This window comes from Bubalus bubalis, chromosome 12 (genome assembly GCF_019923935.1).
Source record: "Bubalus bubalis isolate 160015118507 breed Murrah chromosome 12, NDDB_SH_1, whole genome shotgun sequence".
NCBI lineage: Eukaryota > Metazoa > Chordata > Mammalia > Artiodactyla > Bovidae > Bubalus > Bubalus bubalis.
The window spans coordinates 10,807,466-10,823,427 of NC_059168.1; the positions used below are offsets into that span (position 1 = coordinate 10,807,466).

General features: G+C 37.5%; 1 protein-coding gene across 9 annotated transcripts in view; it reads right to left on the reverse strand.

The window, feature by feature from the left end:
- The window catches only part of ALMS1 (ALMS1 centrosome and basal body associated protein), a 190,704-nt gene that overhangs the window by 85,158 nt on the left and 89,584 nt on the right, over positions 1 to 15,962 (reverse strand). For all 9 annotated transcript variants that reach the window (XM_044925773.2, XM_006045931.4, XM_006045930.4 and 6 more), the window contains one exon: positions 1,123 to 2,963. In XM_044925773.2, coding sequence (XP_044781708.2) covers positions 1,123 to 2,963 — 1,841 coding nt within the window. The remainder of the gene's footprint in view (positions 1 to 1,122; positions 2,964 to 15,962) is intronic.

Genomic DNA, 15,962 nt, shown 5'->3' on the forward strand with positions numbered 1-15,962 from the left:
ATTCTCAGTCACTAACTTTCAGAGCTATAATGGACCTCCAAACTTTCCAACTATTTCTTCCCACCAATCATCCATATACGAGTGCCAAAGATATTAAATGACTTGTCCGAGAGCACAGTTGATAGGATAGTTTAAGTATGGCTCAGGATTTGGGAGACATGGTAATGTGGTAAAGAAGCGCTGGCTTCCATTGAACAGACTGCATTACTGGAAACAACTGCTGCTTGCTGAAAAAGCAGCAATGTCAGTGTCTCAGTTTTCCAGAAGGCAAATAAGGATACCATCACCTACCTTACAGGGTTAACAAGAATTAAATCCGGTAACATATGTAAGTCCCTCACTGCCATGACTACCACATTGTGGATATTGATTAAACATTTTTTTCCCCTTCTTTCCAAGGCTCACCACTATGATCTACTACCTTCTCAACTATAACGTGGAAACATTACACAGAGGCTAAGTGTTTAGCCATACAGTAAAGGACTCACTAATGTAAAAGAGAATTAATGATAGTCTTAAAATCAGCCTAAACAGTATAAATCTAATGCATTTATCCCTAAACTGGGTTTTCATTCCTACAATCATTGTGAAATAAGATATAACATTAGGGACTACATTATCTTGACATACACTACTTGTGATATTAACCTGATAACTTGGTTAAAGTGATGTCTGCCAGGAATTTTCACGGAGAAATTACCGCTTTGATACTCATTCAGAGAAGAAACATGAAACAGAAACAGAGAGAGAGGAGGAAAGGGAGCACATACATGCATGCATCCCCTTCCAAAGCCTGGTCTTCAGCATATTTCCAATGTAATAAATAAGGAATTTCTAAATTGAACCACTTGGTGATCAAAGATTCTTCTGAGTAATGTTTTAAAATACTTGATGTCAAGTTGTTTTCCAGAAGTCTTTTGAGAGTATAAATACATTACATTACATTCAGATGTTTTCTCTTACTTAAGTGTTCATTCCTTGAAAGATTTTTAGATTAGGCAGGTAATAACCTCCCCTAAGAGAAATTATCTGCCTCTCCCCCAAGAACTTACACTTGCTTAAGTATTTTAAACCCTTTATCATAAATTTCATCAGCTTGCTTGTCATCACAATGAGACTCACCGATCTGCAGATACCGGAGTCCCTTCTGGATTGGAATATTCTTCCAAATCTGAACTGTTCACTTGTGTTTGCCTTGATGTTACTATCTGGCTATTCTGATAAGGTATGGTTTTCAAGTCCTGAGTAATAACATTACTATCTGGAAGAGGAGATTGTACGACTTGAAAGTCCGATGAAGATTTAGGTCCTAGAACACCTAAAGATTCTTGATTCTGTGCTACAGGTTTACTGATCAATAATTTGGAGGTTGGTTCCAATGATCTTGAAGATATAGTTTGTAGGTCAGAGTTAAACTCACTATTCATCCTTGTTTTAGTGGCAGGATCCAATGAATGAAATCTTTTATCTAAGTTTCCACTATCCAACTTGGAAGGAGTCTTGGGACAAAGAGTTATACGAATACAAGAAAGTGCTTTTCTATTTGAAGGTGGAGTAGATGCAGATGTTACTACTGTACATTGATTTGGGACTGATGGGGAGACCACATCACTGAATTTGGCTTCAACATCTATCACATCAGAAATGTGTAATTTAGGCTTATGTTCATTATTCTTTTCTACTACAGAATCCTGACTTTGAGGAAGGGGGGAATGGAGTTTTCTCAGGTGGTGATCTACATTTGGGGCTTTGCTTTGTTCAAAGAGTTGACGCTGCTCAAGAAAAATGGAAGAAGGAAGGTCTGAAGCTATATAATCCTGACTCTGAGGAAGGGGAGAGTGGTTTTCTCTTAACTGATCTACATGTGGGGCCTTGCTCTGTTTAAAGAGTTCTCGCTTTTCAAGAAAAATACGACAAGGAAGATTTGGAGCTACATAATCCTGAAGCTGAGGAGGGGGCGAATGGTGTTTTCTCACATGGTGATCTGCATGTGGGGCTTTGCTTTGTTCAAAGACCTCTTGTTCAAGAAAAATGTGTGAAGGAAGATCTGCAGTAATAGTTACATTCTTCTCTTTTACTTCTAGTGTGGAATTTGGTCTGCCCGTGCTAATGAGAGTATGATTATCAGAAAAATGAACTTCTTTGAAATTGCTATCATTTGCACTGACACTGGGCTTAGGATGACTGCTTTTAAAATCTGATTTTTCTAAGGGTTTTTCTTCTTGATAAGAATGTTCAACAGATAATTTTTGGCTTTGGCTACTATTTTCTGCTAAAATAGTCACAGCTTTATCTGGTGACTGACTAGTGATTTTAAATGATGAAGGGGAAGAGGTTCTCTGTTTTAGATCTCTAGGAGGATTCTGCTCTTCAGTGAAATGAGAATTAACTACCCCCACAGATGCTCCAGAACACTGGCTACCTTCAGTAACACCAACCTTAAGAAAAGAGGAATCTGAAAAGCATTTAGAATGTCGGTGAGATGAGAAAGTGATGGAGGTAGTAAACTTTTTCATGGGTTCTGGGGGCAGCATTTGTGATGAAGAATGACAATCCATTTCTTCAGGTGGCATACAAGCAGGTTCTACTAATTCTGACAGCCAAGGGTCCAACTTTTCATGAAATGGCATTCGAAGGCCCTTGCTAATTTCCAAGTCATCACTGATAAAGTTTTGAAATGGGGAATGACTTTGTAACTGCAAGGAATTCCAAACTTTGAATTGGGAGTTGTTCTGGTCCAGTGACTTGGAAAGGTTGATGTGTCTAGTTCTCCATGATGATGGGCTCCGTTGTCCTCTGACTATTTCTGAGGGTTCAGCAGATCTAAAAACACAAGGGTGGCTGTCCAATCGGGGTCGTTCAGCTGTTAGAGTTCTGAAACATCCTTTTTCATGGCTCTCAATAATAATGTGACTACAAACAGCTTCTGGCTTGTATCCTATTCCCCGTGGACTCTGTAAATCCTAGAAGATACAAACAAGTTCTTACTTGAAGTAGTCTGAATAATTATAAAAACACAACAAGAAAAAGATAGTTAACTATAAATAAAATGGCTTATGATAACTAAGATCACACAGTTAATTTCTTCTAAAAGTTTTCACTTAAGTTACAAAAGCAAAGACTTTTGCTCACCTTTTTAGTTTTAGTAACAGGGGTCCCTTACCCAAATTCTGCTGGTCACATGACTACCAAGCAGAGACTCTTCTTTTGCAGCCAGATAGTACCATGTGACTAGGTACAAGCCAATGGGAGGTGAGCAAAAGCAGTAAGTAGGACTTCTGGCTCTTGTCCTTAAAAAATCAAGTTCTTGGCCTCCGTGATCTCCTACTGCCACCTTCGATCATTACCATAACGACTACTCTTTCTTTTCTTAATTGGAGTGTAACTGCTTTACCATGTTGTTAGTTTCTGCTGTACAACAACCCATTACCATTACTCTTGTCAAATGAAAATGGTGATGTCTAGAACAACCCTGGGAGGCCACTCATAATGGTGCCTCAACTGCCCACCCAGCTTGGTTCCTCAGATTTCAAGAAGCAAAGTTACTTTCTTACCCTGGACCCGAAAGAGAAATACAATTCTACCTTATCTGAGCCACTGTATTTGGGTCTGTCTTCTACAGAAACATGGCCTACAATCTAATATTCACCAATAAAAACAGGAAAAAAGAATTAGTACTTCTTACTAGGGTATAGGATCAGTGCTAAAGATACCATAAATATTTAACACTTCTTTGAGATTTCTCTGTTTTACCTCTAAAATGATAACCTGGCATTCTATTTAATTTTAGTGCCACATGTGATTTCATATAAAAATATTTTAAATTGCATTGCCATTTCTCACATAATGGAGATGTACTTTTCCCTAGTCCTCCTGCAAAGTACAACTAAAAATCCTGGACATTATATACAGAACAAACTTAAGAAGAATCTGAAAGGTAAAGAGAAAAAAGGCAGACTGGCTAGGGACTTTGGGATCAGAGAATAACAAGGGAGTGATCCCTGGGTTTTCTTTTTACTTCAAATATCCCAGACTTCCAGTTAAAGACAGCTACCATGAACAAAGAGCACAGAAGAATACAAAGAGCTCTAACAAAAACCTGCTCTCATTAGTTTAAAAACAAGTAAAGGTGAAGTTCAGCAAGACAGAAAACTTTTAGACAATAACTGCTCTCTTCCAACCAAACATCACAGAAAAAAACTATGGCCTCACCCATACCCACACCAGCAAAGGCCAAGTGAGAAGCTTAAAAGTTCCATCCCTGGAAAACTCTAATGCAGAATCCAAACATCCAGGCCAATGTGGTATTAGAGATGGTCAAAAAATTATACAACTACCTTATGACCCAGCAAAGCAATAAAGACTGATGTTCATCAAAAACCTAGACAGGAATGTTTATAGCAGCTTTATTTGTAATAGCCAACAACTGGAAAACAACCAAGTTACCTCATTCAATCGGTGTATATTTAAACAAATTGTGGCACATTCATACCATGGAATATTACACATCAGTAAAAAATAAACAGACTATTGACACTGAATATTGTCCAGAGAATTATGCTGAATGAGAAAAAGCCAATACTAAAAGATTGCACACAGTATGATTTCATTTATATGACATTCTTAAAAGGACAAAATTATAGCAATAGAAACTAGATTAATGGTTGCCAGGGGTTAAGAAAGGAGTGGGAATAAGACAGAAGTGGATATAGTTATTACAGGGAAACAAAAGGGACCATTGGGGTGGTGAAAACATTAAGTATCCTGACTGCATCAATGCCATTATCCTGGTTGTAATATATTATTATATATTTGCAAGACATCTTCATTTTTGGAAACTGGGTAAAGTGTAGAGGCAATCCTTCTATATTATTTCTTACTACTTTATGTGAATCTATGATTATTTCAAAATAAAATGTTTCAATTTTTAAAAAGTCAATAATCTAAATACCACTGGACAAAACATTTTAAAAATGTGATTTTAATTCCATGGCTTCTTACTATCCTGACACTGCCACACATATCACTGGGAAATAAATGCTCCAATTTGAGAAGCATAAACTTAGTCCAGCTTCTTAAAACTGGGCATGATTAGATTTATATTCATTCCAAAAGACATTTCTTCTTTCTTCCCAACAATCCGTATCTTATAATTTTTTACAATACGCCAAACCCCACAACCATCCATCACCTCCTTCAAGCTTTATAATAATTATAAACAGCTTTTTATAATAACTTTTCCATTTAAAAATTTTTTATAGCTTTGGTACTGGGCAAATCAATTTTAGTATTTTCATACAACCTTCTCCAGATACAGCCATAAGAACTTATATTACATCCCAACAATGCATCCTTTGATATGGGATAGGCTCTTAAATGTGGACTTCCCTGATGATCCAGTGGTTAAGATATACCTAACAGAAAATGGCTAAAATAGATGCACTTCCAATGTGGGGGACCCAGATTCAATCCCTGGTCAGGGAACTGATCCCACATACTGCAACTATATCCTGCTTGCCACAGCTAAGACCTGGCACAGCACACTAGCCCCCCAAAAGGCTACTGTTTTGCTCACAACCCTCTTTAATGATAAAATCATTCAGCAAACTATAAATGAAAGGGACTTTCTCAACCAGATGAACAGCATTTACAAAAGATGCACAGCTAACATTATAGTAAATGGTAAAAGATCAGACGCTTTTCCCTTAGGATAAGAACAACATAGCATGTACTTACTTCCTCTTCTCATACTGAAGGGTCTAGCCAGAGCAATCTGGAAACCAATTAAAAGAAATCAAGAATGGAGAGGAAAAAGTAAAACAATCTCTGTTTGCAGATGACATGATCCTCTACACAGAAAATACCAAGGAAACCATAAGAAAGCCAACTAGAATAAACAAGTTCCTTAAAATTTAGGACATGAGTTTAACAGACAACAGTCAACTACATTTCAATACACAGTGAACAATCCAAAAATGAAATAAAAAATTCCATCTACAATAGCATAAAAATAAAATACTTAAGAATATACTTATCAAAAAAATGAAGACTACCACAGAACACTATTGAAACAAACTATAAAAGATCAAAATAAATGGAAAACTGGCCCAATGAATTGGGCCAGACTTTAATACTGACTTTAATATTGTCAAGATGGCAATACTTCCCATACTGATTGATAGATTCAAGGGAATTCCCAATAAAATGTCAGCTGGCTTTTTTTCTTTGTAAAAATTGATCCTAAAGTTCATTCAGAAATTCAAAGGAGACACTGCAGCCAAGCCATTTGGAAAATGGTGAACAAAGTTGGAGGACTCACATTCTGATTTCAAAACTTAACCACACAGCTACAGTAATCAAAACTGAGTGGTACTGGGTACGAGAACAGAACTGATAGTTCAGAAATAAATACTAACATTTATGATGAATTGTCAAGTAGGCTAGAAAAGTCATGGGGAAAAAAGTCTTTTACACAAACAGTGCTAGGACAACTAAATATCCACGTGTAAAATAATGAATATGTACTCCATATACAAACAAATGCCATTTCAGCTACTACACATACGGATTATTTTTATATTTACAGTTTTGATACTTTGGTGTATAAAATAGGAGATATTGGTATAACCTAACTTTGTGTTTTTTTAAGAAGTGGCAAGCAGCCTGATTCATGAGAAGTGAAGTTTCTTGGCTGTGTGTGACTCCTTGAGATCCCATGACCTGCAGCCTACCAGGCTGCTCTGTCCATGGAATTTTCCAGACAAGAGTGTTGGAGTGGGTTGCCAATAACCTAACTTTTTCCTAAGTGTTTTCTAGTTCTTTATAAGTCTATTATTTTGCTTAAATAAATAAATAATGCCTCTAAGTGGACAGGCAACAAAAGTAAAAATACATGCATGCAGTTGTCCAGTTTCCCCAGCAACACTTACTGAAGACACTATCTTTTCTCCATCATATATTCGTCTCTTTTGTCACAGATTACAATAAATGGCCATAGGTGCATGGGTTTGTCTCTAGGCTTTCTATCCTGTTCCACTAATTTATATTTCTGTTCTTCTCCCAGTACCGATAGCTTACTGTAGCTTTGTAGTATAGTCTGAAGGGAGCTTGATTCCTCCAGGTCCATTATTCTTTCTCAAGATTGCTTTGACTATTCAGGATTTTTTTGTGATTCAATATAAAGTGTAAAAAATTTTGTTCTAATTCTCTGAAAAATGCCCTTGATAATCTGACAGGGTTAGCACTGAATCAGAATACTCCCTAACACGATACACAAAAATAAACTCAAAAATGCTTATTCACACTCAGAAACAGTCACAGACACAGGGAACAAAGTTATGGTTCAGTTCAGTCGCTCAGTCATGTACGAGTCTTTGCGACCCCGTGGACTGCAGCGTGTCAGGCCTCCCTGCCCATCACCAACTCCTGGGGTATACTCAAACACATGTCCACTGAGTTGGTGATACCATCCAACCATCTCATCCTCTGTAGTCCCCTTCTCCTCCTGCCTTTAATCTTTCCCAGCATCAGGGTCTTTTCCAATGAGTCAATTCTTCACATCAGGTAGCCAATCAGGTAGCCAAAGTATTGGAGTTTCAGCTTCAACATCAGTCCTTCCAGTGAACACTCAGGACTGATTTCCTTTAGGATGGACTGGTTGATCTCCATGCAGTCCAAGGGACCCTCAAGAGTCTTCTCCAACACCACAGTTCAAAAGCATCAACTCTTTGGTGCTCAGCTTTCTTTATACTCCAACTCTCACATCCATACATGACTACTGGAAAAACTATTGCTTTGACTAGACAGACCTTTATTGGCAAAGTACTCTGCTTTTTTGTCATAACTTTTCTTCCAAGGAACAAGCGTCTTTTAATTTCATGGCTGCAGTCATCATCTGTAGTGATTTTGGAGCCCAAGGGGGTAAATTGGGTGGTGGGCTGGGAGATTGGGACTGACACAAACGTACTACCATGTATAAAACAGATAACTAATGAGAACCTACTGTATAGCACAGGGCACTCTACTCAATGCTCTGTAGTGACCTAAATGGGAAGGAAATCTTAAAAAGAGTGGATATATGTATATAAATGACTGATTCACTTTGCTGTAAAGCAAGAAACTAACACAACATAGTAAGTCAACTATATGCCAACAAAAATTAATTTGAAGAAATACACCCCAAATTAAAAAAAATATTGGTGCAATTTTAAGTGAAGGCTTCCCTGGTGGCTCAGATGGTAAAGAATCTGCCTGCAACATGGGAGATCTGGGTTCAATCCCTGGGTCAGGAAGATTCCCTGGAGAAGGAAAGGCAACCCACTCCAGTATTCTTGCCTGGAGAATCCCATGGACAGAGGAGCCTGGCAGGTTACTGCTCATAGGGTCACAAAGAGTTGGACACGACTGAGCTACTAACACTCACATCTAGAATATATAAAGAATTCTTACAACTTAAACAAACAAACAATAAAAAAAAAAACCCAATCCAAAAATGGGTACAGGTCTTGAATAGATATTTCTCCAAAGAAGATATACAACTGGCCAATAAGTCCATGAAAAGATATTCAAATCAATAATCATCAGCAAAATGCAACTCAAAAGCACAATAAGGTATCACTTTATATCTGCAACATGGCCATTATGAAATAAAAAAAACACCCAGAAAATAATAAGTGTTGGTGAGAATGTGAAAAAAATTAAATCTTTGTGCATCATTGATGTTAATGTAAAGTGGCTACTAAAGAAAACTGTATGGCAATTCCACAAGAACATAAAAGTAGAGCGACCACAAGATCTAGCAATTCCACCTCCGGGTCTGTACCGAAATACTTAAAAGAAGGCTCTCAAGGAGATATTTTTGTATTTTCATATTCACAGCAGCTCTATTCATAACAGCCAAAAGATGCAAACAACTCAAGTGTCCACGGATGGATGAATGGATAAACAAATATCATACATACATACAATGAAATACTATTCGGCCTAAAAAGGAAAGGTACTGTGACACATGCTACAAAAGGGATGAATTCTGAGGACACAGTTGTCAGAGAAAGACAAATACTATATGATCCCACTTTTATGGAGCTACCTAAAGGAGTGAAATTCAGAGACAAATTATAATGGGGACTGCCAGGGGGTGGAGAAAAAGGGAGAAGGGAATAGGGGATTATGGTTTAATGAATACAGAGTTTCAGTTTTATAAGAAGAAGAGCTCTGAGGATTGTTTAACAACAATGTTAATACAGTTAAATACAGTCAACTGCATGATTAAAAATGGTTAAGATGATAAATTTTGTTATGTATAATTCAGCACAATTTTTAAAAGCAAAAATAATTTAAAATTGCCTCAAAGGGGGATCATGGACCTAGACATAAGAATTAAAACTAAATCTCTTTGAAGATAATGTTAAACCTTTGTGACTCTCAGTTATGCCATGATTTCTTAATATGATACCAAAAGCACAGCAATAAAAGAGAATTAATTATAAGTCAGACTTTGTCAAAATAAAAAAACTTGTGCTTTGAAGGTCACAACCAAGAAAGTGAAATGACAGCATACAGAATGAGAGAAAATACATGCAAACAATATATCTGATAAGAATCTAATATCAGAATATACAATTCAACAGTGGTGGTAGTGGTGGTTTAGTTGCCAAGCCGTGTCCAACTCTTGCTATCCCATGGACTGTAGCCCGCCAGGCTCCTCTGTCCATGAGATTCTCCAGGCAAGAATACTGGAGTGGGTTGCCATTTCCTTCTCCAGGGCATCTTCTCAACCCAGGAATAGAACTGGTGTCTCCTGCATTGCAGGCAGATGATTTATCAACTAAGCTATGAAGGAAGCCCACAGTAAAGAGGGAATTCAACAGTAAAGATAATAAAATTTTAAAATGGTCAAAAGATCTGAATAGAGATGTTTCTGCAAAGAATATCAACAAATGACAAGCACATGAAAAGATGTTCAATATCATTAATTATTAGGAAAATAAAAAACATGATGATACCACTTCATACTCATCAGAATAATTATAAACAAAAAGAAAATAGCTTAAAAGGATATGGAGAAACTAGAACTCTCATATACTGATGACAGGAATGTAAAATAGTACAGTTACTTTGAAAAACACCATATTAGTTCCTTGAGATGTTAAACAGAGTTACCACAATGTCCTGGCAATTCCACTCCTAGGTATACAGCCAAGAGGTATGAGACACGTGTACCCCAGTGTTCATCGCAGCACTGTTTATAATAGCCAGGACATGAAAGCAACTTAGATGTCCATCAGCAGACGAATGGATAAGAAAGCTGTGGTACATATACACAATGGAATATTACTCAGCCATTAAAAAGAACGCGTTTGAATCAGTTCTAATGATGTGGATGAAACTAATGAGCCTATTATACAGAGTGAAGTAAGTCAGAAAGAAAAACACCAATACAGTATACTAATGCATATATATGGAATTTAGAAAGATGGTACCGATAACCCTACATGCAAAACAGCAAAAGAGACACAGATGTATAGAACAGTCTTTTGGACTCTGTGGGAGAAGGCGAGGGTGGGATGATCTGAGAGAATAGCATTGAAACGTGTATTATCATATGTGAAACAGGTCACCAGTCCAGGTTCAATGCATGAGACAGGGTGCTCAGGGCTGGTGCACTGGGATGATCCAGAGGGATGGGATGGGGAGGGAGGTGAGAGGGGGGTTCAGGATGGGGAACACATGTACACCCATGGCTGATTCATGTCAATGTATGGCAAAAACGACTACAATGTTGTAAAGTAATTAGCTTCCAATTAAAATAAATTAAAAAAAATGTCCAATCAAAACCTCTTTATACCAGCACCATGCACAACAGCCAAAAGTGGAACCAAATGTCTATCAACTATTGAATGGATAAATAAAATATATCTATACAGTGGTATATTATTTGGCAATTAAAAGTACTTAAGTACTGATTCATGCTACTATGCAACATGCATGAATCTCAAAATTGTTATGCTAAGTAAAAAAAGCAGTCACAAAAGATCGTGTATTATAGGACTCCATTTATATGAAATATCCAGAACAGGCAAATCCATAAGGAAAGATAGTAGATTACTGGTTCTAGTAAGAGAGGAATGGGGGTAGAATAGTAAAAAAAAAAAAAAAGTTCTAACATTTAGCTATTGGATAATTCTGTAAATAAAGAAAAAACCACTGAATTATATATTTTAAATGAGCGATTATTACTGTGTATATATTATAGTGAGATAAAGCTGTTAAAAAGTAGTTTATTCTCTGTGAGCCTCTGTTTGTTAAGTGCATTTGTATTATTTCTTTTTAGATTCCATATATAAGGGATGTCATATGATATTTCTTCTTTGTCTGACTTACTTCACTCAGTATGATAATATCTAGGTCCATCCATGTTGCTGCAAATAACATTATTTCATTCTTTTTAATGGCTGAGTAAGACTCTATTATATGTATATGTGTGTGTGTATACACACACACACACACACACACACACACACATACATATATACCACATGGTTGCTGAGTGGGGAAGGATGGGGGGAAAGGATAGTTAGGGAGTTTGGGATGGACATGTACTCACTGCTACATTTAAAATAGAAAACCAACAAGGACCTACTATATATATATAGCACATGGAACGCTGCTCAGTGTTATGTGGCAACTGAAAAGGAGGGGAGTTAGGGGAAGAATGGATTCATGCATACGTATGGCTGAGTCCTAGGGCTGTTCACCTCAAACTATCACAGCATTATTAATTGGTTATAGCCCAATACAAAGTTAAAAAGTTTTTTTTTTTTTAAGTACAGTTTAGCTAATATATGTCCTTTATGAATTTCCAGAGACTATTTCTCTATTAAAATTTCTACCTAACAGAGCTATTTGAGTTTTATCAGATTATTCTCTTATTGTTCAGTTTAATATCACAAATCACAGACCTCATGTAACAAACCAGAAAGAAAATAACAGTTCTCCCCTGTCACATAAAACAAACAAAACTAAACACAAACATACACATACACACACGCACAGCCACACAAACACAGTCATCAAGCACTAAAAGTAAAAATCTACTCTCTACAAACAAATGAAACATGGATTACTATTTCATGCAAAACTCCCCTGAGGAAATTTCCTCACAGTCCAGTGGTTAGGACTCTGTGGACTTTCTTGGTAGTCCGGTGTTTAAGAATATTCCTCCCAGTGCAGGGGACATTGGTTTGATCCTCGATTCAGGAAAATTCCACCTGCTGCAGGGCAACTGAACTGATGCTCTGGAGCACACCCTAGAGCCAGTGCTCAGTAACAATGAGAAGTCACTGACTCAATGGACGTGAATTTGAGCAAATTCCGAGATAACGTGGAGGATAGCGGAGTCTGGCATGCTGCAGTCCACGGGGTCACAAAAAGTCAGACGAGACTGAACAACAATAATAGCACTAAACAATCTGCATCTGCTTAAACCTCTGGATGCAGAAGGACAACTGTGAAATTACATGTGAATTTTCAGCTGAATGGAGCCAGGTCAGACTCCCTAACCTCCGTATTTTTCAAGGAGCAACTGTACTGTGTCTCAGTGTGGGGAACTTTTTCTGTTTACCCTGCTCAAAGTTAATTAACCTTCTTGGATGTATATTTTCTATCAAATTTGGAAAGTTTTCAACAATTACTTCATTAAATATTATTTCTGTGCCTTTTCTCTTTTCTTTCCCCCTGGGACCTCCATTATACACATGTTGGTATGCTGGTGGTATCTCACAGCTCTGGTCATTTTTTTTCATTCTTTTCTCTTTCTGGGATTTCAAAGTTGCCAATCTCAACTGATGTATTTTTAAATTCACTGATTCTCTGTTTGCCTGCTCAAATGTGCTACTAAAACCTGCCAGTGGATTTTTCCTTTCAGTTATTATATTTTCAGCTCCAGAATTTCAATTTGGATCCTTTTTATAATTGTTGGATATCCCTTTTTTGACATCTCTTTGGTGAGATAGCTTTTTCTTGGTTGTCATCAGTGTGTTGACCATAGCTTCTTTAGCTCTTTGAGCACCTTTAAAATCTTTTTTTATAATTCCTGGGCTTCCTCAGGGACAGTTTTTATTAATTACTGTTGACTTTTGAACAACTTGGATTTGAACTGTGAGGGTCCACTTATGTGATTATTTTGCAACAGTAAATATCAATACTATAGTCCATCAATGGTTTGTGGTTGAATCCACAGATGGGATTAACAAAAAAAAATCACAGAAATGGAGAACTGAGTAAAGTTATATGGGAATTAATCCCTGCATAGTGTTACTGTAAACTGTATTTTCCCCCTGACAACAGCCATATTCTGTTTCTTTAAGCATGTCATGATTTGTTGACAACTGGACATATCAAATACAGGGTGGCAACTCTGGATACCAGATTCTCTCCCACAGCTGGAATTTGGTGCTGCTGCTTGCTGTGGGTAATTGTTTTGTACATTCTTTGTGTGTGGCACTGAAGTCTTGTTAGCTTTGCTCAACTGTGAGCTATTATCTTGACAGAGTTTCCATAAACATCCACAGCCAAAAAGAAAAAAGAAAACAACTTTCCCCAGTCTGTACTGACTTTATGTTGAAGCATTCCAACAGTTAGCCAGCTCTGTACTTTCATTTACAGCCTGTGCAATGCAAGTCTGAAAGTTTAGCCAGAGATGAAAGCTTAAGGTCTTCTTGGGCCTTTTCTGAGAATGAGTCCAGCTTTGGGCAAGCACATGGCCTCAACTCCCCAGTATAAGCAGGACCTTTAAAAAGTCCTACTCTCCATGTGTCTCGTTTTTCAACTGCTTTCTCCCCAAGTTTTACAATGTTCCTATTGTTTATCCTGTTAACCCTAGCCCCACTCTGCTACAGTCGATACTCCGGCCAAACACTGGCAGGGAAGTTGTTTCATCCTCAGAAAAGCTCTTGGTTGAGTGCAAGCCGCCACACTGGTCCTTCAGGGAGTTGTAAGACAGGCTGAAACACCTCCTAACAATTTTTTAAGAGTAGGGTTTGTATTGCACCCTCTGTAAGTGCTGACCCGCATTAGGAGTGTGGTCTGCAATCCTCAAAGCTACTGCAGACTGGGGGATGGTGAGGCAGGCGATTGAAGAAGCCTCAGTCAGTGTTCTCCTATAGAACAATTGCTCTTTACTTCAGTAATCCTTCCCTAGTTTTTTATTTTTAAGTTCTGACTAGATTCCAGAGATCTACAAAAATTGGTTCTGATAGATTTTGCGAGCTTGTTATTTTTGTGCAGAAATGGAGCCTTGGAGTTCCCTACTTGATCATTTATGGCAACATCACTTACAAATGTTTTATATGTATAAAAAAAGAGTATTGATCTTTGATTATGTGACTGCTAATTACAAATACATATTTTTTTTTTATCATATTGAGGCATTACTGGCCTACTCTAGAGAAATATTTTTAACTGGGAACAGATTTTTTACTTTTTATTTTTATTCCCAAATATCTTTTTGGAACACAATGAAATAACTACAGTTTTCCTGCTATGTAAAACATGTTTATAAATTTCCTAAGACTGAACTATCTGCTTTGCTGGCTTAAGCTCTACTTGCTCATGATACATTATTGATACTGAATACCAAATATTAATATTTACTTTAAATATTTTTCATCTATTTGCCACATTAGATTCTTTAATATAAAACATATATTGTGCTAAGAACACTTAATACAAGATACACCCTGTTGACAGAGTACATCTCTTTTTTAAGTGCAAAAAGGAGTATTATTAACTATAAGCACCATATTGCAGAGCAGGTATCTCTCTAGGATTTATTTTATATAATTGAAACTATATGCCCACTGAACACCAACTTCCTACTTATTATTCCCCACAGCCCTGACAACCACCATTCTACTCTGTTTTTATGAGTTTGGCCATTTTGGAAATCCCATATATGCAGAATCATGCAGTTGTCCTTCTGTACCTGGCTTATTTCACTTAGCATAATGTCTTCCACATTAATTCATGCTGACGCATATGGCAGGATATCCTTCTTTTTAATGGCTATGTATTTACCATTTTATTTATCCATCAATATACTGCTTCCCTGGTGGCTCAGACCGTAAAGAATGTGCCTGCAATGTGGGAGACCTGGGTTCGATCCCTGGGTTTGGAGGATCTCCTGGAGAAGGGAAAGGCTACCCACTACACTATATGTTTACTGTTTATCCATCAATAAACATATAGATTATTTCCGTATCTTAACTACTGCGAAATCTTGCAAAGAATATGGGAGTGCAGATATCTCTTTGAGATCCTAATTTTAATTCTTTTAGGTATATACCCAAAGTAGGGATGCAGATCATATAGTGATTCTCTTTTTAACTTTTTGAAAAACCTCTACACTGTTTACTATAGTGGCTGCACAATTTTATATTTCCTCCAACAATGCACAAGGTCTTCAGATTTTTCACATCCTCTCCAACCCTTGTCTGGCATTTTGATAGCAGCCATAAGGAAAGTTAAGACCAACCTAGATAGCATATTAAAAAGCAGAGACATAACTTTGCCAACAAAGGTCTGTCTAGTCAAAGCTATGGTTTTTCTAGTAGTCATGCATGGATGTGAGAGTTGGACTGTGAAGAAGGCTGAGCACCGAAGAATTGATGCTTTTGAACTGTGGTGTTGGAGAAGACTCTTGAGAGTCCCTTGGACTGCAAGGAGATCCAACCAGTCCATCCTAAAGGAGATTGTTGTTGTTGTTTAGTTGCTCATTCGTGTTCAACCCTTTGCGACCCCATCAACAGTAGCCCCCTAGGCTCCTCTGTCCATGGGATTCTCCAGGCAAGAATAGTGGAGTGGGTTGCCATTTCCTTCTCCAGAGGATAGTCCCGACCCAGGGATCAAACCCGCATCTCCTGCACTGGCAGCTGGATTCTTTACTACTGAACCACCAGGGAAAC